The 27,206-nt window shown below is 44.0% G+C and overlaps 1 protein-coding gene across 11 annotated transcripts in view; it reads right to left on the reverse strand.

The window, feature by feature from the left end:
- The window catches only part of LOC116093483 (myomegalin), a 193,134-nt gene extending 176,882 nt beyond the window's left edge, over positions 1–16,252 (reverse strand). For all 11 annotated transcript variants that reach the window (XR_004119725.1, XM_031374950.1, XM_031374954.1 and 8 more), the window contains exon 1: positions 15,834–16,252. Coding sequence is in view for 10 of the 11 variants with exons in the window: in XM_031374950.1 (XP_031230810.1) it covers positions 15,834–16,237 (404 nt within the window). In the remaining variant the exon portion in view is untranslated. The remainder of the gene's footprint in view (positions 1–15,833) is intronic.
- Between the last annotated feature and the right edge of the window lie 10,954 nt (positions 16,253–27,206).

A 27,206-nucleotide genomic window follows, 5' to 3' on the forward strand; every position in this document is an offset into this window, starting at 1 on the left:
AGAAAGAAATCAAACCTAAGATGTGATTGTTCGAGCCATGGAGAGGCCTCCAAAGAAATGCAGGGAAGAAAGAGCCTCATACGGTCTTCTGTTTATACACGCAGCCTGTTCAAGGCCACCCTGGTCTACAGAGTGATTTCCAGGATAGCCAGAGCTATACAAAGAAATCCTGTCTCAAAAAAAAACAAAAAAACAAAAAAACAAAAAAACAAAAGACACGCAGTCTGTGGGTAGGCCTCTCCCCACTATACAAAGAAATTTCTAAAAACCTGATGGGTCCATTTTCCCCTCATCAGATATAGAGGCAGACCAATGAAGTAAAAAAGAGCAGTTCTGAAAAGAAAGGGGTGCGTGGTTGTTTTCCCGTGGGAATAATTATGAGTTAATTTATCTGACACCTGTTCAGCTCTTTGTGGGATAGTATCTGCGTGGACTACAAGGATTAAGACAGGACGAGAACGAAAGGATTCTTTCCTTGATCACCCCTAGACAATATGGTATACTAACGATTTGCACAGTATATGTATACATCATCGATGTTATAGTTTGGATCTAGAATGTCTGCCTCCCAAGGGGGCTGGAGAGGTGGTTGCTCTTATAGAGAACTCGGTTTGAGTCCCAACACCCCACACGGCAGCTCACGGTGCTCTGTAACTCCGTACCAGCATATCCGCTGGGCTTTGTGACACTGGGCACTCAAGGCACAGACATACTCAGGCAAAACACCCCATGTTCATAACAATAAATAAACAACTTTAGGGAAGAAATAATGACAAGGTAAAAATCTGTGCATATTCCATACAGTTTTAGTCCTAACCACTCTGGTGAAGCCAGTTGAATCTGTGCCTATGAAGGCGGCAGATACAGAGGACCAAGTCTACGTGAACTTTCACATGTAAAAAAATCTCTTCCAGTGGATCTTACCAGCTCAAGGCTGCTATGTGTTTCAGCAGCGCCGGGGAGGACCTCGTGGGGAGAACTGTGGCCTGGATGGGTGTACCTGGAAGGAGAGAAATGATTGGCTCTGCAGGGATGGAAAGGGCTGGACTTCCGGAGCTGAAGCAGGGCCTGGGGCAGAGGGTGTGTGCTCCAAAAGACTGCACAGCAGGTGAAGGGACAGCTGTGTCCCAGAACAGAGCTTCAGGCCAGGAGCAGTTAAGAAAATGAAAAACAACCGTGGGGATTAAAAAAAGAGGGGCCTTCTAAAGGAACATTTGTCTTCATTGAAGAAGAGGCAGTTTAGAAGTAGCTAATGCTAACGGAACTGAGTTATTCCTACAAGCCAATAGAATTCAAGAACAAATTCAGTTACCTACGTTTATTCAATTCAACCAAAGCGGAGCTTCTGCTACACACTGGGTGCGTGATTGATAGCTGGTGTACAAAGGCATACACACACTCCTTACGTCATTCAACAGCCCTGACTGTATGAAGAGCTAAAATACAATACACAAAGAATAGGAGGAGAACCCTTGATTAAATTTGACTTTAAAAAACTTTTATAAAGAAGATAGGCCCTGTGCACCAAGGATAAGTATAATTTAAGAAACTTTATCAGAAATTGAAAATTGAAAATTCAAACTTTTATTGGAAAATTGCCAGCTTGTTTTAATTGCTCCACGATGTCTACATATATCAGAACAGTACATTTTATCCCAGAACTTGGCAAAGTCGTCGACTAAAAAAATTTTTTTAATTAAAAAAAACTATGGTTCAACAAAGTTTGGCTTCACTTGTAGAAGGAAAAGTGTCCCTGTCCTCTCCTGGGTGACTACAGAGGGTGCCACACCCCGGGAAGGGCAGGATTGGTGGCTCTATAGTCCAGCCCTGCAGCTTTTTGGTCAAGCTACTTAAAGAGTCTTTATATTTTCTAAAATAAGGTTAATGACAATAAATAGTCGACAGGCAACTATTCACTGCAAGAACAAAACAAGATCATCCATGATTAGTGCTTAATTCATTGCCTGCTGTGGTTTAAAAATCCAACAAATCATGTTCATTTTTTTATTAATGTTTATATACCACACAGGATTCTTTGACTCTAAAATAGTTGTTTTGAATTAATTTCAGTTCTGCTGCAAACACTCCCTAGGCCTAGGCTTAGGTCAGTGACCTCATATTTCCATTTATCAGCTTCCTGCCTTATCATAAGACCCAAGTTCTGAAACTGAGTAAGCAGGTTCCCCAACTTCCTTCTGCCTGTGTTTCAGGAGTGTGTGTATCTGTGTCTGTATGTGTGTCTGTGTGTCTGTGTGTATCTGTGTGTGTCTGTATGTGTGTCTGTGTGTGTGTGTGTGTCTGTGTCTGTATGTGTGTCTGTGTGTCTGTGTGTGTGTGTGTGTCTGTGTCTGTATGTGTGTCTGTGTGTGTGTGTGTATCTGTGTGTGTCTGTATGTGTGTCTGTGTGTGTGTGTGTCTGTGTCTGTATGTGTGTCTGTGTGTCTGTGTGTATCTGTGTGTGTCTTTATGTGTATCTGTGTGTGTGTGTCTGTGTCTGTATGTGTGTCTGTGTGTGTACATGTGCCTGTGTGTGTATCTGTGTCTGTATGTGTGTCTGTGTGTGTACATGTTCCTGTGCATGTGACTGTGTGCGTGTCTGTGTCTGTGTGTCTGTGTCTGTGTGTCTGTGTCTGTGTGTGTCTGTGTTTATGTGTGTGTGTGTCTGTATGTGTGTTCCCTAGAGTGCCTGTATTTGTGTGTATTCAGAACCACCCCCTTTGTTGGCCAGTCTTATCTGTCAGCTGTAACAAAAACCTCAAAGAAGGAAATTATGAGCAAGGCTTCAGACAGCTGGTGGTAATTTACTCTCACAAGCCCTGTCCCACTCTCTCAACACCACTATTTATATGCATCTGATGTTGGGGGCGGGGAAATCGTGCAATAAATGTGGTATGTAAATTTCTCAGAGGGGCTTTGGAACAGTAAGAAAAGACCTGTGTAAATTTTCTGTGTCATTCTCCTTATGTTGAGCATACATAATAAGCCTTAAAAAAATGTTCAGTTTGATATTATTAAGGTCAATAAATACATTTCTGGAAACAGAAACAATACTGACATAAATTCCTAAGAGACTTCCAAGCATTCTTGACAATCCACCATCACTAAAACCCAAGTCACTCAGGGATGGGACAAGCTGTTCTAGCACCAGCTCGTCAACCAATCCAGGATGGCTTGCATGTGAGCTGTAAGGATGGGTATGAGCCAAAAGGAGAGGAGATGTGTGGAAGGGCACAACCTGGTTTAAATCGGAGACTTGATTTTTGAATTATGAAAAAGTTTGCTAAGAACAATATAGTATGTCCACCCATGATCCTTATCTTTGAATGTAGCCATCTACTACTACCTTACCCCTGAGAACAGGCAGAAAGAAGAAAGAGAGAGAGAGAAAGAAAGGAAGAAAGAAAGAAAGAAAGAGAAAGAAAGAAAGAAAGAAAGGAAAAGAGAGAGAGAAAGACACATACATACACACATAACCTATCTTTATTTTTTAAACCTATTTCCATTAATAATTGTTTCTCCACGTTTGAGGAGAGTTGCAAACAGCACAATGAAGTCTTATGAGTCTTCTACTTGATTAACCATTCACTAACTGTTTCCCACAACTTTTTCATAATTCAAAAAATCAAGTCTCCGACTTAAACCAGGTTTTGCCCTTCCACATATCTCCTCTCCTTTTGGCTCATACCCATCCTTACAACTCAATTTTTCTCTCCTCACACATATACACAGTTATCCCTGCCATCCAAGTGAATCACTGAAAGTATAATGTAAATTTTTCACTACTAAAGATTTCATTATTTCCTAGGACTAATTAAAATTATTAAATATCTGCGGTTGCACCCCTTTTGGTCAGGCCAGCTTCTGTCCCCGTTAAACAGACAACTTTGCTCATCTGAAGTCACCGAAGCCAAGTTCTTGACATCTAACTACCAGTAGCCACCCCTAACTGGTACTTGGCTCACATCTGCACGATCAAGAGGGCTCATCAAGTAGTCACTCCTTAGACAAAGACAAAGCCCTGACAAAGACAAATTCCCTCTGGAAGCCAGCTTCTTGTCAGTTTAAAACAGCGGGGCTTCCCCACTTCTTTCAGCTGGCAGGGGTTCAAAAACATCAAGTTGCAGCCCCAGAAAGCTTTACACAAGTAAGTTTGAATGAGAACTCACTTCCTGCATGTAATTTCCCCTGCTTTCTTTTTAGCCCAGTACTATTGCATTCCATAACAAGCCTCTGGCAATTCTAGCCAAAAGAGGAATAAACCTCTAACACTCATTTATCCTGCATATGAGTTAATTCCATTCTCATATCAGGCCCATAAAGCAAAACTCAATAAATGACATTTTAATGCAATATTTTAGAAAACAAAACGAATGTTAAAATTTTCATGATGGCTGGGGAGATGGTTCAGGTGGTACAGGGCCTGCTGTGCATGCATAAGGACCCGAGTTCAAACCCTGATGCACACTGAGAGATTCTGTCTCAAAAACAAAGTTGGGGACTTCTGAGGAATGACATGCAAGACTGACTTCTAGCCAGCATATATGCACATGGAGTCAACACATGCCTGCATGCACACACATCTGTGATGAAATAAATTCTGGGAGGAGTACCATGCTAGCCATGGCCCTAGTTATTCATTCCTGAAGGCCATGCTAAGGGGCATCAATAAATGTCAAAGATGCATCCCATTGGTACTGTCTTGTGCCAAGATCCTCAGATCTTGTTGGCCACAGTTCTCGGTCTGTGTATTGTCAACTGCCAGTCAGCAAATGACCCCTTTAGATTCCATAAGATACAAGCAACTGTCTGGAAGGCAGATAGACCAATGTACAATGACACTTGTATGCAAGCCTAGAAACATGAGTTCGATCCCTGGAACCTACATAAAGATGGAAAGAGAGAACTGACTCTTGGTGTGCCCACCTTTCTGAGTCCTATTTCTTTTTTCTTCTCCCTTTTTCTTTCAGAGGCTGGCCAGAGCTTAAGGCTGCTTTTGAACTCCCTACCTAATACTCCTGGCTTCCTTATTCCTATGTTCTCCTCCTCACCTTGTGGCTTCCTGCTCCCAGCGGCTGACCTCTGTGCAGCCTTACAACAAGCAGCATGATTCTTCTTCCTTCTCTTCCTCGTTCTCCTCCTCCCTTTCAGGCAGCTGCAAGACTTCCATCTTGTCTGTCCTGAGGTTTTCCTTTTAAACACTAACAAATCATCCTCAATCTTCTGTTTGAGTCCATTCTTAAATTTTTTATTAAGGAGACTAAGGATGTTGAAGAAGAACCTCGAGTTTCTCAGGTATTGTATAGTGGCTCCCCTGGGACGCCCCAAGCTTTCTGGTGACACTTGCATCATAGACCCTAACTTTTCCACGTACATACTGTGGCTCTTTCCACAATAATTTTAAAGGCAACTATGAGACATGGCCAACTAGTCTGACCTATTTCTCATTTCAAATCTCAGCTGTAAGTTGCTGTTAGGTGCAGGGAGACAGTAGAAAGGGCAAGAGGGGAGAGGACCTGAGAGAGAAAAGAAAGATCAAGTTACTTCAAAGGTGGCCTTTTTGTTTTGTTGTTTCTGTTTAGGACTTGTTTTGTTGTGTTCTGAGACAGCATCTCATAGAACTCAAACTCCTGACCTTTCTGACTCCATTTTCCCAAGTACTACGATGACGGTCGTACACATGAGTGTTCACACACACACACACAGAGCATTGCATTTCAGGCATTTGTCTGCTCAACTCAAAAACAAATCTTGTTGCACCTTGACTCTTCTTCTGTCACGTGACTGGAAGCAGCCATACTTCCTTCATGCTTTATGCAGGCTGTAGTGACTTCTAGCTGCTTTAGGACACTTACAACCTGGAGCCTCTCTAGACACTGGTAACAGCTGCTCCTTAAAACTTGGTATCAGACTTGGATGCTGTAACAATAAAAGCCACCCTCACGCGCCCCCTGCTGGTAGAATCTATCTTGCCCCTGAAGCCTCCTGAGTATTTTATTTGGCTCTAAATGCTCCCTGTAGTTCATTCAACTATTTTCTATGTTTTCATATTCACCTGTTGTATTCATTTTGCTACCTGATACACAGCTATAGGCATTTTGCTTATTTCCTAGTACTAGGGCACCATGACCCTACCTTCTTACATCCGTATTAATATCTGATTCACAGGGCCACCATCTCTCTGGTCTTGTGTTTGATTCTGTTACCTTTGTGGGTTGATTGATTGGTTGATTGATCGATTGATTTTGGACAGGATCTCACTTAGTAGTCCTGGATGCCTCGCAATATAGATCAGCTAGCCTTGAACTTGTGGCAATCCTCCTACTCCACTCCTAAGTTCTGGAATTGGAGGCATGCACCACCGTGTCTGGTCCCTGTATCATTTCTCCTCAGTCCTCTGGGTGGAGCACTGGACTCATGGTCCCAAAGCTCAGCGTAGTGAGGCAGATCCCTGGCCACAGGCCTGACCGGCCCTCCACCAGATTCTACTCTCGGATTGCTTTTGCTGAAGTATGCATAGCTCAGGGCTCAATCGATTGATACCAAGGTCAAGATCTTCAACTCAAGCTGATTTTTAAGGATCTCATATGATCTCTCTGACAGCCGATCCTGTCTGTGAGGATGGTGTGCTGAGACCAGCTAAAACAGGAAGGAAGTGAGACACACAAAAGTGAAGCCCTTGAACCTTCTGGATTGTTTGGGGGCAGAACTGAGCAAGCACAACTGGAGGTTGCTAGGATTCTGTTTTGCTGTGAGGACTTTTCTTGTTTGCTTGTTCGGTTGAAGTTTTGTGTTTGGTTTGGGTTGAGACAGGGTCTTACTGTGCAACCCTGACAGAAGTGCAGCTCTCGGTAAGTAGACCTGGCTGGATTTGAACTCACCGAGACCCTCCTGCTTCTGCCTGTTTGGTGCCGAGATGAAAAGCGTCTGCCTGGTAATTCTGAGGATACAGATAAACGTCTTTACAGAGATGCTCACAGCGCAGTGCAGTCTCCAGCCCCACTCCCCACTCGTGTTTTGAGCTACAGTCATCTTAGCTTCTCTCCAATGGAAGGAATCCTGCTTCCTCTGCTTTTCAGGAACTTTGGCGATGGATATAAACTGGGGTAGGCAGCTTCTAAAATGGCCCTAGATGATGGCTGCTGATCAAATCTGTTTGATGTCTGAGATGGATGGATGACTTACTTCCAGAGAGTAAAGTGGAAGTGAAGGAGTACTACCTTCAAGATTATTTTAGTCTTACTTTTTAAATCTGAGGCTCCCGTCTTGAACACGCTGACTTCCTTTCTCTTAAATAATTCTGCTAGGGGAGACAAGCTACCACAATGTGGGTGTACACATATGGTGAGCACAGAAACTCACTCTGTCAGACCTGGAAGGACTAAAGTCTGTACCCGTCACAAGAGCTGATGTTTGCACACCCAGGTGGCAATCTGTCAATCCCCATCATGTTCTGAGATGACTGCAACCCCGGGCAACCGTTTGACTAGCCACAAACTGAAGCCCTCCGCTGTCCTCAGCCAAGCTGCCCAGACTTCTTGTGTCCTTAGAGCCATGGGTCTCACCTTTCCTGATGCTGCAACCCTCCTCGCATTATGCTGACCCCCAACCATTAAATTACTTTGGTTGCTACTTCATATCTGTAATTTTGCTACTGATAGGAATAACACAATTATCTGATATGCAGGGTATCTGATATGCAACTCTTGGGAAAGGGTCTTTGACACCCCCCCCAAATGTGTCACAACCCACCAATTGAGAACCACTGCCTCAGAGACTGTGAGACACAAAATGTTCATAATTTTTAACTATCAAGCTTTGGGCTGGTTTGCTATGTAGCAGTAGCAAACTAAAATAATGAATAAAACATCACCCTTTGTGTCAGTCCAAGGCCATGCTGTGGAGGCAGAGCCTACGCCTATCTACAAAGAAATGCCCTCAGTAAAGAAGAACAAAGAAGCCAGAGGCATTAAGAATTCACAGTAACACCTAGATTTACAGCTGTAGTCTTTACTTTCCTATTGCTACACTAAAACACCATGACCAAGGCAACTTAAAGTAGAGTTTATTCGGGCTTATGGTTTTGAGGAGGTGGGTGGGCATAGGTGGCTAAGAGGCAACACAGATCCATAGTGGCTGGAGCGGGAAGCTCAGACCTTACATTTTGAACTTCAAGCAGGATGCAGAGAACGTAAAACCTTGCTTCAGTGGCATACTTCCTCCAAGACCACATCTCCTAGACCTCCCCGAAGAATACCATTGACTGGGAACCAAGCACTCAAATGCTAGGGCCCGTGGGGAACGATATCATCCATGCTGTCACAATGGTGAAGAAAAAAGAGTAAAAAAGAGTGATCCTTGATGATCATTTTATAGCCCGTGTCTCTATGTGTGTTCTCTCTGGAACGTGTTTTTAATCATTTACCAAAAACATTTTCAATTAGAAAATACATGAAATTCATGAAGATCTTTCTTCTTGAAACCCCAATAAAGCTATGTGTTTTAGTTGCAGAATTTCACTGTAGGCAAATACAGCCAAAGGTGTTACAGAGTGAACTATACTTAGAGACAACATGGATGCTGTGGTGGTTTGAATGCTAACAGCCCCCCCATCCCCACCCCTGTCCCCCAGGCTCATAGGTTTGATTTGTGTTCCCCAGGGCAGGGAGCTGTTGGGAAGGAATTAGGAGGTGTGGCTTTGGTGGGAGAGGTGTGTCACTGGGGGTGGGTTTTGAGTTTCAAAAGATTCATTCCTCTTGTAGTATACTCTGCCTCCTGGTTGGGGATCAAGATGTGAGCGCTCAGCTGCTGCCTGAGCCATCTGCTGTCATGCCTTCAGTCCAATATCATAAAGTCTAACCCTCTAGTACCGTAAGCCCTATTCAACTTTCTTTTCTAAGCTGCCCTGGTCTTGTCAGGAAAAGTCACTCATATAGATGCTGAGATAGGATGCTGTTTCTGCTTGTTCACTGGGGTACTGTATGCATGCCAACATTCCTCCTCACTTTCTGCCAGTTAGCACTGGGAAGTGCATGTGGGGTGGATGAGAACACACAGTGGGCAAACTTCTGAATGTGTGCGCCTATTATTCTGTTTTGTGGTTTCTTTGTGGTTTGAGCAGTGTCCCAGCTTCCCCTTCGAGATTTGCAGTTCACTCTTTTTTTATGAACCTGAATACGGAATGCCCCTGATGCTTTTTGATATAGTCGCAGTCACTCATAGTTCTGTTTAGAGTTATTTTTTTTTTAAAGGAAATATAGCCTTCCTGGCATCACAAAGGAAGAGCTTTTAAACATAAACAAATGAAAATACTTTCTCTACCGTGCATGACGTAGATATTTAGCACCTGCTCATTAGGCATGAAGTCTGCTTCTTTACAGCTGCGTGACCTTGTCAAACTGCTTAACCTTTTACATGCAGTTGGGGATAATAATTAATATCATGCTTGCAGGGTCCTGAGGATTGAATGCTTATTTGAAAACACATAGAGCCTGGCACGCAGCATGTGCTCAAAAGGATTGTGTATAGTGACGGAAGAGACGGCTCTGTGGTGAAGAGGACTTGATGTGCTTCTGGGGGACCCAAGCTCAGTTCTCAGCACCCACTTCATGCTTCATAGCCATATGTAACTCCAGCTCCAGGGGCTCCTATGTCATCTTGTGACCTTCTTGGGCATAGGCACTCTGTGGTACGCACACATACCCACACACACATACACACAGAGATACATATGTGTATATATATATATACATATACATATGTATATATATAGAGAAAATGCCACTAATATACAAAAATAACTCTTTAAAAGCCTAAAGTATTATTGATAACAGAAATTACAAATGATCTAACCATGATGACTGACTGCTGTTTGCCACAGGTAACTAACTATACAGTCATTACAGGAGTCTCTAGGTCTAGCACACATCAACTTATGAAACTGCTCTTGCAAATATGACCCAGGGAACCGTGATTTGAGAGGATTGGAATGTCACCTGGACATACCGTCCCTGAATGTTTCTCTCCTCCCACCATAAACATCATCACCATTTGGTCACCATGTGCTGCCTTCTAGGCAGGTAGGTATTCTGATATTAAAAAGGGTCCTCACCATTTGTGCTGGCTAGTTTTATGTCAACATGACGCAAGCTAGAGTCATCTGAAAGGAGGGAACTTTACTGAGAAAATGCCTCTATAAGATTGGGTTGTAGGTAGGCCTGTAGGACATTTTCTTAATCGGTGATTGATGTGGGAGGGTCCAGCCCATTGTGGGTGGTTCCACCCTGGACTGGCGGGTTGGAGTGCTATAAGAAAGCAGTCTGAGCAAGCCTTGAGGAGCAAGCCAGTAAGCAGCACTCCTTGTGGCCTCTGCATCAGCTCCTTCCTTTAGGTCCGTGCCCTGACCGTCATTAATGATGAACCGTGATGTAGAATCGTAAGCATGTCTACCCAGCAGCTGACTCAGACAGTTGTAGATACAGCTAAACAATGGATGGAGCTTGGAGAGTCATATGGAAGAATAGGAGGAAGGATTGTGGCCCCTAAGGGGATAGGAACTCCACAGGAAGACCAACAGAGTCAACGAACCTGGACCCCTGGGCTTCTCAGAAACTGAAGAACACACACAGGCAGGACCTAGGCCTCCCTGCACACATGTAACAGATGTGCAGCTTGGTCTTCATGTGGGTCCCAGACAATTGGAATGGGGGCTATCCCAGAAGCTGTTGCCTGTATGTGATATATAGGCTGCCTTGTCTGGCCTCAGTGGAATAGGATTCGACTAGCCCCTCAGACTCGATGTGCCAGGGTGGGGGGACACCCAGACGGATCCTCACCAGCTCAGAGGAGAGGGGGAAGGGAGAAGGATTGTATTGGGGGGGTGACCGGGAGGGTGACAGTGGGATATAAAGTGAATAAGTAAAATAAACAAACAAACAACAAACAAACAAAAAGAAGAGCAAGCATGATAAACTCTTCCCTCCCCAAATTGCTTTGGTCATGGTGTTTGGTACAGTAATAGAAACTCTGATTAAGAGTTAGAATAATCACTTTCTTTTTTGTCCCATGTACCACCCCCATACCATAACAAGCAAGAATCGGGCCTCAGCTGGAGCTAAACCAACCAGAAATAGCAAGCACCATCTAGTAGAAATGCTCCAACAATGAAGTCGTTTCTCAGTCACTCAGTCACCTCCTATGTTAAGTTTGCTTTCAGTATCTTGAAAGAACCAAATTATCTGCCCGAAGGCCTGGCTGACGCTGTTCCCACGTGATCAGAAGCTCTGCTGTCTTCCAGGACCTCCTTATAGAATCTCATTTTGGACTTCCTTCCTTCCTTCTACTAAAATCTGTAGAGCTTAAGCCTCACCCACAAGACAACTTTGTATCTGAATATAGGCTACACAGCTCATCCTGAACACACCTTGTCATTGCTAGCTGGCCTACGTCATCTAGTACATTCGAAAGGTAACTGGGTTTTATTTGTATTGTCTTTAAGGTGCGTTGTTTTGCGTTGGGATCTCTTTGACCCACAGTTGACAGAGCCTGCAGGTCACAAGGTCAAGTGCATTTGTTTCCACCCTCTCTTTTATTTTCTTCGCTCAGCTGATCCTTGAGCACCTTCGATCCTAACTGAGAAATCCTTAAATCCCACATTCTCATCACCTTGGCCTGAGCTTACTGCCTCTGCCATGAAATTTCTTTCGAGAGCCTTTCCATAACCCCATCTATTCACTTGAGTTATTTACACCCATCTCCCGTATTTGTGACTCATACAAATAGTAGGCCAGATACTGTTTCAACACTTGCCACGATGCCAAAGTGGCTGGGGATGGGGGGTGGGAGGGGAATGGTAGCAATCTCGGTTCCTTGAGCAAGAGATCACAATTTTTTTCTTAGAGTTGTTTAGAAATGAACAGTTTACCTCATGTAGGTTCTATTGCCCAGACTGAGAAGCGCAGATGTCTAAAGCATTTCTAAGGAGTGTTGGTGCTGAGCCCCAATCTTAAAGAGTCTGCTTGCACTGGCCAGGAGTGGAGTCTCTAGGCCGAGTTTTTAAGCTTTACCAGGTGCAGACAAGACTGAAAACTACTAATTTACAGTACAGATAGACGGGCGCTTCTGCTTTCAAAGAGTATGAAATACCAGGGTCTACGGTGGTTTTACTCTGAAATGCTTTTCCTCTGGGCTTATGGTTTGAGCACATATTTCTCATTTGACAGCGCTGCCTGGAGGTCACAAGGCCATTAGCTTTAGAAGGTAGTGCCTGGTAGTGGAGGTAGGCCACTAGGCAGGTGGCCTTTTGAAGGTCATTCCCAGCCCCTGGTTCTAGCTACTCTCTGATTTCATGTAAATGGCTCCTACACATGCCTCCACTTTCACAGACTGGGCCACACTGTCCTAACTGCCCACCATGACAGACCACATCCCTCTGAATAAGTCTGAACAAGCCAGAAACTCCTATATGTGGTTTCTGTGAAGTATTTTGTCTCAGGGTTGCAAAAGTAACTAACATGAGGTCTGGGTCCATTCTCCCTAATCTCTGGCAGAACTTACTAAAAACTTCTACAACAACATATGAAATGCTGTTTTCCGAGTGCTACAAATTGAGCAGCTTGGGGCTGCGGCACCAGTGAATCAGACAGATGAGTGAGTGTTTTTAAGATGAGGTTAAAGAGGTGCTGATAAACTCTATCTTAGAATCGCTTGTGATATCCCCAAACATTACAAATTATAAATAAGATGGGTATATATAACTACTGGCTCAAAGTACTTCCTATTAAGGGTTTGCCAGTGCGGGTCCAATGGCTCTGGTATCTGGTTGATACCTTCTGGTGAGCATTTGACTCTTTACCTCAATCTGTACAACCAAGTACCCTGTGTCCCCAGAATAATTGCAGCCAGAAGCCAATCCCCTGCTGTCACTGCTGCTGCTGCTGTTTCTACTGCTCCCTTGCCCCTGGAATCCCCAGTCTCCCGACTCAAGGAAATAAATCTCTGTTCTCTATAAATTATCCAGCCTTAGGTAATATGTTCTAACACTGAATGAAGCGTGCAGACTACGAACCTCGTCATTAGTAATTTAATCTTTACAGTTAAGGCCAACTGATTTCAGAGAAGAAATCTGTAGACGCAAGAGAGACTCAAGGATTCTCAAACAAAATAGACTGTAGCCTGGTTAAAAGTGTTTACCTAACACAGATAGGGGAGAAAAGGCACCCGGGAGAAAGAGAGTGACCGTCGATGGATGTCTCCCGTTGGAGGAAGAAAGGACTCCCTTGTGTCCTTGGTATCCTAGAGCTCTCATTTTTTTCCCTAAAAAAATTAAAATCTACTAACAACTCTGCTCTTACTTGAGACGATACAAACAAATGTAACAAGCATGTCACGGGACTTCCCTGAACTAACAAAAGAGAAACTGCATTCCTGCATATATATATTACATATATACATATATATATGTAATATATATATATAATCTTTATTGTAAATTAATAACTTGCTGTCAAAGGTTTGGGTGGTAGTAATGTGTGGTTCATCAGCCTAAGAAACAGGTCGAAGGCAGGATTCTGACATATTTTCTAAGTAATACCACACTACCGCCTCCCGGGGCACAACCAGCTTTCCAGGGAGAGAACATCTTTATTTTTTCCCCACCCACCTGCCTGGTTTAGCGTTTGCTCCATGCTAGAATGTTATGTCCATAGTTTAGAGCCGAGGCTCTGGAGGTCATTTGTATCAAGTTAAGTTCTAGCCATCACCGTCACTGCTCAATCAACAGCACGAGTTAAACAAGGGTTGTAGCCACTGACATTGACAAGCTGAAAATCGGGAAAATCTGACTCCCCCATCCACCTTTGACACACTAACATCCATTAGACCTCTGCTCTTACGGCTGCTATGGGAAGGCTGTTCCCAGCTCCTAGAACGTTTATATTTTGTTTTAGCTTTGGTTTGTTTGTTTGTTTTTTCAGAGACAGAGTTTCTCTGTGTAACAGCCCTTGTTGTCTTGGAGCTTGTTCTATAGGCCAGGCTGGCCTCAAATTCACAGAGATCAGCCTGGCTCTGTCTCCTGAGAGCCAGGATTAAAGGTATCCACCACCACTGCGAAGCTTTAATTTGGATTTTTATTGATTTTTATTTGAAATTAGTTATTTACTTTTTAGTTAACATAAACAATGATGGGGTAATTAGGATCTGTTGTTTATGTGTTTGTTTGTTTATTTATGGGATTTGGGGTTTTGTTTTTGAGACATAATTTTGCCATGTGGCCCAGGCTGACTTTAAGCTCATTACATATATATGAATAGCAGGGTGCAAGCCTGTAATATCAGTTGAGGCAACTGAGGGGGCTAAGGCAGGAAGATCATGAGTTTGAGGCTACCCTGGGCTATGTAAGAAGACCATATTGCAACACCTTACTGCCATAATTTAGAGAAGCAAATGTTAGCTAGCCCTACACAATGTCCATTGTCAATGGCAGTGAGAGAGATCCCCCTCTATGATGAGTGTTTCCTCCTTCCCACATAAAAAGTTCAGCTATTATATAGAGAGCAGGCAAGAAGCTTTGAAATTTTAGAAGCATGTGTTTCTGAATATACAGATTTATTTTTGGTCAAAGTTCACTCCTATTTTTAAAACATAATTAGATTTGGGCTAAAGCTTCACTATATATGTATGTGAATGTCCCTTGCTTCATCCTTTAATTTCTAATAATTTATTATGCATTTCTTAATAGAAACAGGATCCCTTTAACTGTTGTATAATTGAATCTTTGACTACATTTTCTTGCATAAACAGGGATAGTACAATGAATGAAAGCAATTCGTTTCTTTGAATAGACAGACTCCCTTTTCTAGTTCACAGATCCAACCGACTCTGGAGCATGCAATTCAAACCCAGCAACTCTTCCACTCTAAGGTCAAACCCTTTTAACCCGATAACTCTTTCCAGTCCCATTCATAGGAAACTGAGGCCTAGGAAGGTCCCAGTTACTTAAAGGCAAAACTTGAACCCACCATTGCCTTTTGGTTTGAGTGAGAAGTACAGGCTTTCCACGGGAGGGGCGGGGGAGGCGCACAGAGGAAGGAGTAAAAAATTCTATGTCAAAGACATGCTTACTTTAAAAATGGCAGCCATACAATCTGTCCCTTCTTTTGGAAACATTAATATGACAGATTTTCATCTCGCTGTTGCTACATGAAGAACGCGGGGCCTAATCTGCCGGGTGTTTTCTAGGCCAGAGTGGAGGAAGGGTCTGGGTTTAGAGGGAGCTAGCTGGCCCAGAGCATCCAGCCAACGGGCCCAGGCCGGGCTCCAGGGCTGCAGAGGAGGAAAGGCATCACCAACCTCCCTGCTGTCTCCAGCTAAGGCAAATATATAAATATCCAAGAATGAAGAGACTAAGAAAAGGCAAAGACTGAACGCTCTGCAAATCCCCCCTACTGGCCGCGCTCCTAAGTCACCTTCCCTTTGGTTCAGCCCAGCGTGTGCTGCCTCCAGCCTCACCCACACCGATACAGATCAAGCAAAGACTTTAGGATAGAAACCTGGATTCCCACCATTTCTCCTATACATCAGCGCCGTCCTGCTCGCTCTACTCAGTCCTATCCCGCCGATCCAATTCACTCCTAGGGCCCCCATCTCTTGAGTGCCCGCCAAACCTTCCCCAGCAATCATCACTGGGTGACAACCTCCCGTGACAGAACGTAGATCTCCTGCCCCGACCCCCAGCTCTGTTCAGCTAGCAGTGCAGCAGCACCCCTGTACCTCAGCACACTAGCACCCCCGCACCGCAGCTTCCTCTGCTCCAGCGGCAGAAGCTGGCCATGTCTTACCTCATCCAGGGTGCCGCCGAGGCTGCCTCCTCCTCCTCTGCCGCCACCGCCCAGCTCCCAGCCCGCTCTGGGGGTCGTCGTTCCCAGCTGGAGGGCTGCCGTGGAGACTGGCGAGGTGCGTGGTGAGCCCAGCACGGCGGCGGCGGGTGGTGGCAGATGGATCCGCTGTCCGTGCGCTTCATGGGTCCGAGGCCTGGGCACTGCGCCCTTGCTATGATCTCTGCTTGGTTTCCCTTGGTCTCACCGGGTGCCCAGGCGCATCCTCCCCGCGTGGAAGAGCATCCAGCCCAGATGCTGCGGCTGTGGCGGAGATGCGGCCAGGTTCGGCCTCCCGCGAGGCTGTCTGCCAACTGCTCCGCCCAGGCGCTTTTGGTCCTTCTGCTACACACGTAGCTGCCCTGCATCCTCTAGCATCTCTGCTTCGCTCTCCATCTGTGACCTCAGCCTGGCACTCTTGTCATTTCCAGATCCCACTACTGCCTTTTCGTTCTGTGTACTCCAATGTCACCTTCCCCAGTTTCGAAGCTCAAAGAAGTCCCTGACAGGAGAGATGGCCCAGCGGATAAAAGCATGTGCTGCTAAACCCTATGTGCTCAATCCTGGGAACCACATGATAGAGTCTGACACCCTCAAGTTGTCCTCTGACCTTTATAGGCACGCTGTGGCACATACACACACACATGCCTAGAGATGATAAATAGATAAATAAAAATAAATAAGGGAGTAAATCAAATGTGATGCGTTTTTTAAAGTTCCTCCTGTTCTCAAACCTCTAGATACTTTCCGGGTTGTCTCTCTCCTTTAAACTAGCCATTCTTTTCTATTTTAAACTGTTCTTTACTACTGACTACGAGAATACTATTCCAGCTTGTTGGCTAGCCTCTTCTTCTTTGCCCCATCTTCTAGAATCTTTTTTTTTTCAGCTTTTTCTTTGGTTATTGGAGGTGGGGAGCACTGCCCTGAACAGCTGGGTTTTTTTTTTTTCCCCCGAGTTGGGATTTTCTGATGGTCATTTTCTAAGAACTCTTAGCAAACAGTATCCACCATCAACCCAAGTGAGTGCTAGCATCTAAAAACAAACAAAATTACACAAACCAGCACATGCACCCCCCCAACAGAAAGAGAGAGAGAGAGAGAGAGAGAGAGAGAGAGAGAGAGAGAGAAGTGGTGGAACAGAACTTTAATTCCAGCCCTTGAGGGCAGAGGCAAGTGGATCTATCTCAGTGAGTTTGTGAGTTTCAGGCCATCTTGGCCAATAAAGGAAGTTCCAGGACAGTAAGGGCTACATAATGAGACCCTGTCTTAAAATGAAACATAGGTTACCAAGGCAATCTGGCTTATGCCTGTGATCTCAACTATTAGGGAGGCCGAGGCAGGAGGGTCAAAAGTTCAAGGCTAGCCTGTCTCAATACAAAATGAAATGGAACAGGGATATCACTCATCTGTAAGCTCTTGTACACTGTGTGCAAGGTTGGGGTTCTGTCCCCAGCACCGACAAACACACAAGCCATAGGCTAACTAAACCTTCACTAAGTGGCCGTTCCAGCAGCTTGCTTCTTATACTCCACATCTCTCCCCAAGGAACAGAGACAAGACAATTTGCAACAATGCTGAAAACTTCTCCCATGCTCTGCTATACAGCACCAGGTCGCCAGGCAAGCAAAGTTTGTCTTTGTGGCTGTGCACCGTGGATGGAAAAGTTCTTAGGTAGAGGCCATGATGGACTCAGCACAAACAAAGTCCAACTTATCCTCATGGATCCTTCCCCCAAGCCCCCCGTGGTCCAGTGTTCTCAGCTCTATCAGCCACCCAGTGACCAGAGGTGCAAACATGAATGTTGCCGGAGATAGCGCTCTCACGCATCCACACAGCCTCTGACTCTCCATCACTCATCTTTATCTCTAACTGCTCCTCCCCAGCTGGATTGCAGCGGCCTCCAGAAAATGAAGTTATCGATCGGGTACCTCATCGTTCTTTTGTTCAAGGGTCTTAATCTACATCTCCTTGGCCTTTCCAATCTATCTTATCTGGGCTGTTGATCTTATCAGAGGATTTGAAGTGAAATCTTCTAGTCTGCATCCCCTTTTTCTGCATGGACATTAACTCCTTCTGTGACTCCTTCTTGCATGTTATCCTATCCCCAAACGCCCTTCTGTCTTTGACGAGCCTTTCTCAGGCTTTCTCATGCAGTTTGCTTTATATGGAACCAACCATTTGATGTCTATGCTCCCATTTGCAGCCCATGATTTCCCTCCTGGTTTTCTGCAGTGGGATCCTATTTCATTCATTGAATCATGTATAAAACAAACACAGCACCAGCCAGCAAGACTGAAAAGGAAACCATACAAGTTCATTAACTTTAGGAAGCTAACACATAAAATAAGAACCAGATGTTATCACAACTGTGATTTAAAGTGGATTCAAAACTTATAAGAAGAAAAAAGAAATGTGTCAAAATGGGAGTGTGGCTCCAGGAGAGGGCGCCTGCCTAACACGCATGAGATCCTGGGTTCAACTCCTAGGGGAGGAAGAAAAAACTTTGTCAGCATAAGAAAGGTAGTAACTTGTGAATACCAGCTTAAAAAAAAAATTAAAAATCTCAGCATTACTAGATAAAATGAGAAAATGTGGTAGCTTAATATTTTTGCCCATTTTATCAGCTCCATTCAGACTTTAATACAGGATTCTGAGGTAAATTTGAGAAAGGGCTAATGGGATGGACAGTTACAGGTTACTAGCTTTCCAGAGTCATCTGGATCCCTAGTCATTAGTACTGTTTCAGTTCTCAAGAAATTGTTACATACCTAGGAGGCTAAATATCCCCTGCCCCTGTTGTGAAAGGAAAGAGGGGCACACTGAGTTGCTTCATGGCCATGTTTCTATATTCACCTAGCCCTTCAGCACCCACGAGTGGGCTTAGAAAGCAGGGGAATAGGGCAACTGTGTGAGCGTGACCCTGGCAGCAGGGACTCGAGACAAAAGGCTGTGAAAGAACCCGAGAAAGACACATCTTAACAATCTGAGAATATAAAATCAAATCCAAGTCATCGAAAACTATATAAGTATAAAGCTTCATGATGCAGGTATCCAAATGCTGACGTAAAGCTTCATGATGCAGGTATCCAAATGCTGACGTAAAGCTTCATGATGCAGGTATCCGAATGCCGATGGGATCTCTACTGACTTATTTTACCCCCACAAGAGAGAAGAAGCTACAGGAAGCTTAGGAGATGGCTTTCTGCATAAGGATGCTGACATAGGCTCAGATCCCTAGCACTGGTGTGAGCCCAGCATGGCAGGCTCCGGCTGTGCTTGGCCCTTACAGGAGCTCTGCATTTCCTGCAGTCAGCCCCCAGTCTTTGTGCTTGAACTACAGCTGCTCTGTCCAAGACCATGCCAAGTCTTTTTTAGAAAATTCCCCCTCATGGAATTTAGTTCCAATGCCAAACATTGACACTGACATCCGATTTCTCAGGTACCACTCCAGGATTCTGCGCAACTACCATTTCCTAGAGCTTTCGGAGCTAACCGTGAGTGGCGGGGCTGAAACTCGATTTGTGTGGCTTATCTACGAGCAGGCTAGTGAACCATCCCCATTACACAGCTCTAGATTTACAAATAACCTATTTTGATCATGGCTTTGGATTCTGAATGCTCAGAATTTGGTTCTGCTTAGTGATAGGTTTTGCCTAATAAAAAAAATTAAAAGAACAAAATTTCATAATTTAAAAAGACAATGCCATTTTTTTCCATATCTGAGGCAGATAAGCAGTTCAGTGCAACTGTTGACCACTCCTATGTTAAAAAGTATTAGAACTTCTGACTCCAGCAAAGACGGGGTAAGTATATCAAATTAACCCTCTCACTGTGAGGAAAGGATTTGAATAATATACAGGAAGTGACAACTGTACATGAGAATTGCATGCAGTTTAATGCTGGATCTGTCCCATCCGGGCAGGACAGGAACCTATGGTACTTAAGCCATGCTGTGTGAACACTGTGGTTATGCTGGGCTTGCCATCTTCAGTGGATTTCCAACACTTAGGCACAAGATGACAGAGTCCAAGTAAAAGACAACAGCACCCCAAGGCTGAGCAAAAGTTCAAATCTCAGGGCAGCCAAAGTGGATGGACAGCGGAGTGCTCCCAGGAAGGCAGAAAGTCCAGGAGAAGAGTCCACGAATGTAGATTCAAATCCTCATTAAGCCGGTGGCTTACCTCACTACTAAACTTGGCCTGCGTAAGACAAGACACCAAGGAACCCACCAGAAAAGAGATGTTCAGAGTCCAAGGAGCTAAGCACTGTTTTAGTTCCCAGACTTCAAGCCTTAAGACATTGAGAGACACCCACTCTGGCAGCCGAGACCACAAAAGGGAAGACCAGACTCTTGGAATCAGGGCACAAGGCTACTGAAAGAGAACGGGTATGACTGAGCTCAGAAGCAAGCCTCTGCAGGATAGAGTGCTCTGCTGGTGTTCTCTCTACCTCCCGGGGGGGGGGGGGCAAAAAACTCATTAAAGGCAGAGAATGCCTCTCTGTTTTTATATTAGTGTCCAGACCCAATATAAAATTGTGAGACATGTTAAAAGTCAAATCTAAATGATTAAACACTAACAGAAGGTTTTAATCAAATAAGAGCCAGGTAGTAGAGTTGACAGGGAGTTATGTAACTATGGTTACATGGCAAGATGAGCAAAAATACGAAGATGGTCAATTTGGTTCAATGTACAACTGAAAAGTACATTGATGATGGTGATGATGATGATGGTGGTGATGGTGATGGTGGTGGTGGTGGTGGTGGTAGTGCTGCTGCTGCTGATGGTGGTGGTGATGATGATGATGACGATGATGGTGGTGATGGTGGTGGTGATGAGGATGATGACGATGGTGGTGATGGTGGTGGTGATGAGGATGCTAGACTCTCTAGAACTATAAGTAACTGGAAACAGAAACCTGTGGTGGTTTGTGTGAGATGCCCCAATTGTCTCAGGCATTTAAATACTTCCAGTTTGAGGCACTGTTTGGGTAGGTTGAGGAGGTGTGGCCTCGCTGGAGGAAGTATGTCACTGGGACAAGCTTTGAGAGTTTAAAGACTCCCTGGCCTTTCTAACTAGCCCTCTCTGCTTCGTGCTTTCTGTTAAAGACGTAAGAGTCTCAGCTTCCGCTCCCAGCCCCATACCTTCCTGCTGCTCCAAGCCTCTCTGCCATAATGGCTTCCCCCAAGCAAACCCTTATTCCTGTAAGCTGCCTTGGCCATGGTGTTTCGTCGCAGCACAAGAAGAGCTGCGAATGCAGAACCCTTTGCTGTATTTCCTAATGGTGTGTCCAGCAGAAGTCAGGATCAGAGGTCTGGATGATAGCCCCATCTGAGCTAAAGGGGAGAGGCTAAGAAGAGAGCAGGGCACTAGCTCAGCACAGATAAAAAAATCCAATGTGTGTGTGTGTGTGTGTGTGTTTGTGTGTTTGTGTGTGTGTGTGCACGTGCGTGCGTGTGTGTGCATGTGCGTGTGTGCGTGTGTGTGTGTGTGTGTGTGTGTGCGCGCGCGCGCGCGCGTGCGTGTGTGCGTGCGCGTGCGTGTGTGATTTCAGTACCTGAAAGAGAGAGAGAATGGTGTAGAAGCAGTTTGGGGGGACATCAAGACCAGTGTCTTCTACGTGTGATGAAGGAACTCTCAGATGTTGGAATTTCAGGAAACTTCTAGTCAGACAAGAGAAGAGTGTCTATCAGAAGTAGAGGCAGTCTCAGTTCTAAGTTGAAGACAGCTCTCCAGTCGAAACAGACCATTTGACCACGCGACTGCCTTCCTGTGCCTGAGAGTTCTACAGCCCCGGGCATTGTGTGTGAGTTCCTGGGCAGGGCACATGCTTTAGGGGAGGGGCTAGAAATGCTGCAGGGAGAAGGGCCTGTGCAAACTGCTCGAGAACTTCACTAACCAGAACCATCTGGTCTAATCTGCTCTGAAATCTGCCAGAAATAAGGAGGGCCTCGGGGAAGTGGAAAGTAGTAGGTTTGATTATGATGACAGGAAATCAAAACAAAAGTCTTCTAAGACATCTAGTTCATAAGAGTTTCGGTCATAATGTCAAATGCTAAAAAGCTGAAAGGCCCCACTTCCAAAAATAAGATTTTAGAAAGGATAATTTTAAAATTATTTATATGACACTTATTTGCAGGCCATGGTAGAGCAGGTATTTGGCATGCATAAGGCATTAATTATAATAAAATTATTATAATAGAATAATATATTTATATTTATTGTTATGCAGAGAGACATTATATTTTCAAAAGAAGATTTATTGAAGAAACAAAAAATGATAGATACTTCATAGTACATTTAGTACACTAGGTAATAACAAGTTTTGCAAGCGTGGACACTTAGGCAAACTAATGGTAAGCATATGCATATGAAAGCTAGGAGCAATCACACTCAAAAGTAGGGGAAAGATTGACAAGATGGCTCAGTGGGTGAGGGCCCTTGCTGCCAAACCTACTACAATCCCTGGGACCCATGTGATAAAAGGAGAAAACTGATCCCCTCAATTGCTCCTCTGACCTCCACATGTATAGCATAGCACAAGTGCATGTGCCAGTGTTTGCTCAGTCATGTGCACACATGCACACCCACTATTATAAACAAACGTGTGAAAAGTGAGATGCACACATATGTGTGCATCATGCTTTTTCTTTAAAAGGATGTGTTAATTTCTTTTTTTGTTTGTTTGTTTTCATTGTAATAAGGCTGTATTTCAATGACCCTCACCTCACCAAAGGATTTTATCTCCATCGTAGCTAAGCTGAGAGTTGATAGTTCTGCTGCACCAAGAAATGAATTGTAGGCTCGATTTTTGGATACAGACTTCCTGCTATGGTCAAAGCTATTTGACTTGAGTGAGTGACTTCATTCTCAGCCCACAGAGAACAGGTTACATTCATTTAAGAAATGGTGTAGGAAATTTACACAATATCTTTCCACAAATCCAGCCCTACAAAGGATAATAGATGGAAAGCATCAACATAAGGAGCAAAACTACACCCTAGAAGAAGCAAGAAGGTAATCTTTCAACAAATCCACACAAGCCTAATTCCACCTCTTACAACAAAAACAACAGGAAGTGACAATTACTTTTTCTTAATATATTAATTTGAAAATTAATATTACCAACATATCCTAATTGATTGAAATCCAATAATATGAGGAATTGGAAATTTGTTGATTGCCAATGGTTTCTCTAATTTGGTAATTGGAGAAATAGGTCCAACATTGTACAATCTATATACACTGTCAGCTTGTATGTTTGTGACAGTGTCTGGCTGTGTACAACATACCCATAGAGAAACAGTGCATAGAACTTTGTATCTGGCTGGGACCACACTCCCTAATGACCATGAGAGGAGAAAGAGAGTAGATATGGCTGAAGGATACAACCTCAAGACATCAAAAAGAAATTACTCAGAAGTAATTCAGTAATTTCAGCCACACTGAACCACTAGATGAGTAAAGACAACAGAACAAAAGAAACAGGAGCTGGAAGACTGGGAGACAGGAAGGCAGGCACCCAAGTCAATAGAAGTTGAGATGGGGACTTGGGACTTCGACAAGCCACTAAGTCCCCTGAGATTAGGTAAGCAGAGACTCGGGCCTAAGGGCAGAGGATGGATAAGTGGGGAAATCTAGTATCCAACTCCTTTATTAATTCAGACTGAGGCATGGAAAGCAATGGGGTTGGTTGGCTGGGAGTGGGCCTGCAGTCAGAGGAGAGAGCTAGGGCCAGGTAGAATGTGGCCCCTGTCAGCAAAGCATAGTGGCTTGTTTGTTTTCTCCTCTCCTAACCCAGTGTCTGTTACTGCTCACAGGAAGTGAGCAGTAAATATTGACCTGTCACTAGTTGGGAGCAGGAAAGAAATAGATGAAGAATATGTCTTTGTTTACTATGAATTGGGTTGTATAGAGCCAGTGAGGATTTTCTTCAGCCTTTGAGACATACCAATCAATCGTCCGTATTATAAACATGGAGATGGTGATAGGCTCCTGATGATGTGCCCTAACGGCTAACACTTTATCCTGTTTAGAGGCTTGTAATGCAAAAGGTGTGTATGTTTGTTTGTTTTTAAGTTGAAGTTCAACCTTTCTTTGAGGGCTGCCAAAACCTATCTTTTTCACCCAAAGAGATGAGTGGCCTGGCCCTGTGTTCTGCATTGTTTCCCTGACAAAACAAAGAAACCAGATAGACACCACAGGTCTCTTCCAGAAGGCGAACGGCACCTTTGCCATGGTCCAGCATCGGAACCATGCTATTGGAATTGGCAGATATTTTAAACAGGGGCTCCCACCTGACTTATAGTACATGCTTCGTTTCCTTGCCATTCAGCTATTCATTTCCACCCCAGCGACTGGAGGGATGGTGTAAATGAGATTGTAAGGGGCTTTAGCCAGGGAAGGCAATTCAAAGTAGCCTGCGATTAATGACCAGGATAGATTGGTGTGACTGCAACCCCAACCCCAAGCCATGAAACATTCTCCCAAGACCCTCACATCCACCACACACCCTACATACCCAGAGTCTTCAGTGCCTGGAGGAATGTCCAAAGGATGAGTACAAGCCAAAACTGATATGATATATGATACGATATGATATGATGTAACCAAGTTGTCTGACATGGAAAAGGGCCAATTAGAACAAAAGCTGACTTATGTGGGCCAGAATTAAACGTTCTTCTGAGGTTACATTTAGAAGGAGAGACTGAAGAGGGAGATACTCAGCCTTGGAGTTATGTACTAATCTGTAAGAAAGTATTCCTTTAAAAAAAAAAATCAGGAAGAGAGGCTGGTGAGATGGCTCAGCGGGTAAGAGCACTGACTGCTCTTCCTAAGATCCTGAGTTCGGCTCCCAGCAACCACATGGTGGCTCACAACCACCTGTAATGAGATCTGACGCCCTCTTCTGGTGTGTCAAGGGAGCGGGGCCGAAGCAAGCCGGGGGCGGGGGCGGAGTGGGGGGGGGTCAGAGCAAGCAGAGGCCCTGAGTTCAATTCCCAGCAGCCACATGATGGCTCACAGCCATCTGTACAGCTACAGTGTACTCATATACATAAAATAAATAAAATAAACTTTTAAAAGAAATCAGGAAGAGGCACTAGTGCCTATGGGTGGATAACAAGATGAGCTGAGTATACAACTGTCTTGCTCTCTTTGATGACACCTGTAAATATCTGTTCAAATGTCACTGCTCTAATCAAGTCTTCCACTATAGCAGTTTAATATATATTAATTTAATTTGGATATGTACATTGTTCAATTGCTTGGTATGTTTCAAGAAATTTCTTTTTTTTTTTGGTTTTTCGAGACAGGGTTTCTCTGTGTAGCCCTGGCTCATTCTGTAGACCAGGCTGGCCTCGAACTCACAAATCCACCTGCCTCTGCCTCCCAAGTGCTAGGATTAAAGGCATGTGCCACCACCACCCAGCCAAGAAATTTCTAGCATGGCTAGCTGTGAGTCATTCCCCTGCGTCCCCTCACTCCCACTGCTAAGGTTCTGGAATTTGACTCATTTCATAACATTGTGTGTTGTCGGGTTTTAGGCAGGTAAAAGATAAAACTGAACTTTAGCAATTTGAATATTCTTTCTCTTTCTTTATTTTATTTTCATTCAATGTAAAATAGTCAAGGAGGGCCTTCCCTGGATCTAGTACAGAGTTGGTCATCATTACACGGTTGTGTGTTACTCAAAGGATCAAAGATCAAGAGCTTGAAATCACTAACAGACGTGAACAGTATGCTGTGCATCGAGTTGGAAGCAAAAGTGACTCAGATTCCAGAGTTCCTAAGGTCTGGGCATTTGATCAGATATGGTACTAGCTTTTCCAGGTCACCCATTGAGCAACCTAAGAAGACCACACCCTCCCTTGAAATGACAATTCCAATGTCCCAGGGCACAAGGATCATGCTGTATGTTTAAAAGGAAAACAGAGGGGTGCAGGAAATGGTGGGTAGAGGGCTGGAGATGGAGCTCAGGGAATGAGTGTTTGTCTGGCTTGTGTAAGGTCAGGGTTGGCTCCTCAGCACAATAAAGAAATTTTGTAACTCAAATTAACCCCAAGAAGCCTAAGCAGGAGGAGTGGAATTTATCAGAAAGAAACAGTGGTAAATGGCAGATGTTCACGAGAAGACCGTAATCAAACCCACTGTTCTCTGTGCTAACATAAAAATTAAAAAAAAAATTTAAAAGGCATTTAAAGCAAGCCATAGCATCTGAGAAACACTCAGGCAATGTGCACATAGGTCTTAGAGAAGGCTGAGAGCACAAACTGAAAAAAACCTGAGGCTCCCACTCCTAGGCAGTTTCTCTGAACATGCCTCCAACTGTATCCACAGGCTTTCCCACCTGCACCCAAGTTCCCTGAAATAATGACTCTGAGGCTGAATTATGTATGAATAATTATTCGTAAATATTGCCTAGGCCTAAAGCTTTAATTTCTGTTAGCTCATGAGTCAATCAACTCATTTATTCTAACTATTCTAAGTCCTGTGGTGTGGTTAGTTATCTCTCCATCAGCATTCAGGCAAATCTCTTCCCTCACCTCTTTTTATCCTAAACATCTCTCTCCCAGTGGGAACTCCTATTTCCTGCCTCAGCTAATAGGCCAACAGCATTGTATTGGCAGGTGATGCTTCCACAAGAGACTCTCTCTACATTCTATGCTTTGCTCTCTCTGCTCCCCTGACCCACATAGCCATAGCCTTATTGTCATTATTTGTGTCATTATTCCCTATTACTAGAATTATTCTATTGGGAATCAATGAAAATCATTTGAGATTGTGGTAGAAGACATATCTTTTGTTGAGTGGAAAAAAGGAAGTTAGAGATAGTGATATCTGTAGACTATTTTAAATGTATTATGATTCTAACAAATAAGGCATTATATGCTCCAGAATTGATTTCCACTCCACATTGGCTCAGGTTGCTATATGCTAGGTGTGAACTGTGGGAAGCAATTGGGGATGTGACTGTAAATACAAGGCCAGCATAGGTGAGTCCTGGGCCAACCAGAGCTGCATAGAGGACTGGAATGCAACACTGTCTGGAGGGGGGCATTACATATGAAAGAGGAGAGATAATATGAGCGAATGATTATTAATTGGTAGCTAGAGCTGAACTTGAGCTCAAAGCCTGGTCACATCACTTCTAGCTATGTGACCTGCTCGGAGAAATCTTCACAGTCTTCCTTAAGCATAAAATGAGGGCCTTCAACTAACAAATTTCATTGAGCCATTTAGTTAAATGTACAGATAACCAGAAGATACTAACTAGAAGCATTTAGCAAAGAGTAGTTATTATTAATGTAATAAGTATACTTGTATAATTTCTTTCTTT

This window comes from Mastomys coucha, unplaced genomic scaffold, assembly GCF_008632895.1.
Source record: "Mastomys coucha isolate ucsf_1 unplaced genomic scaffold, UCSF_Mcou_1 pScaffold16, whole genome shotgun sequence".
Lineage (NCBI taxonomy): Eukaryota > Metazoa > Chordata > Mammalia > Rodentia > Muridae > Mastomys > Mastomys coucha.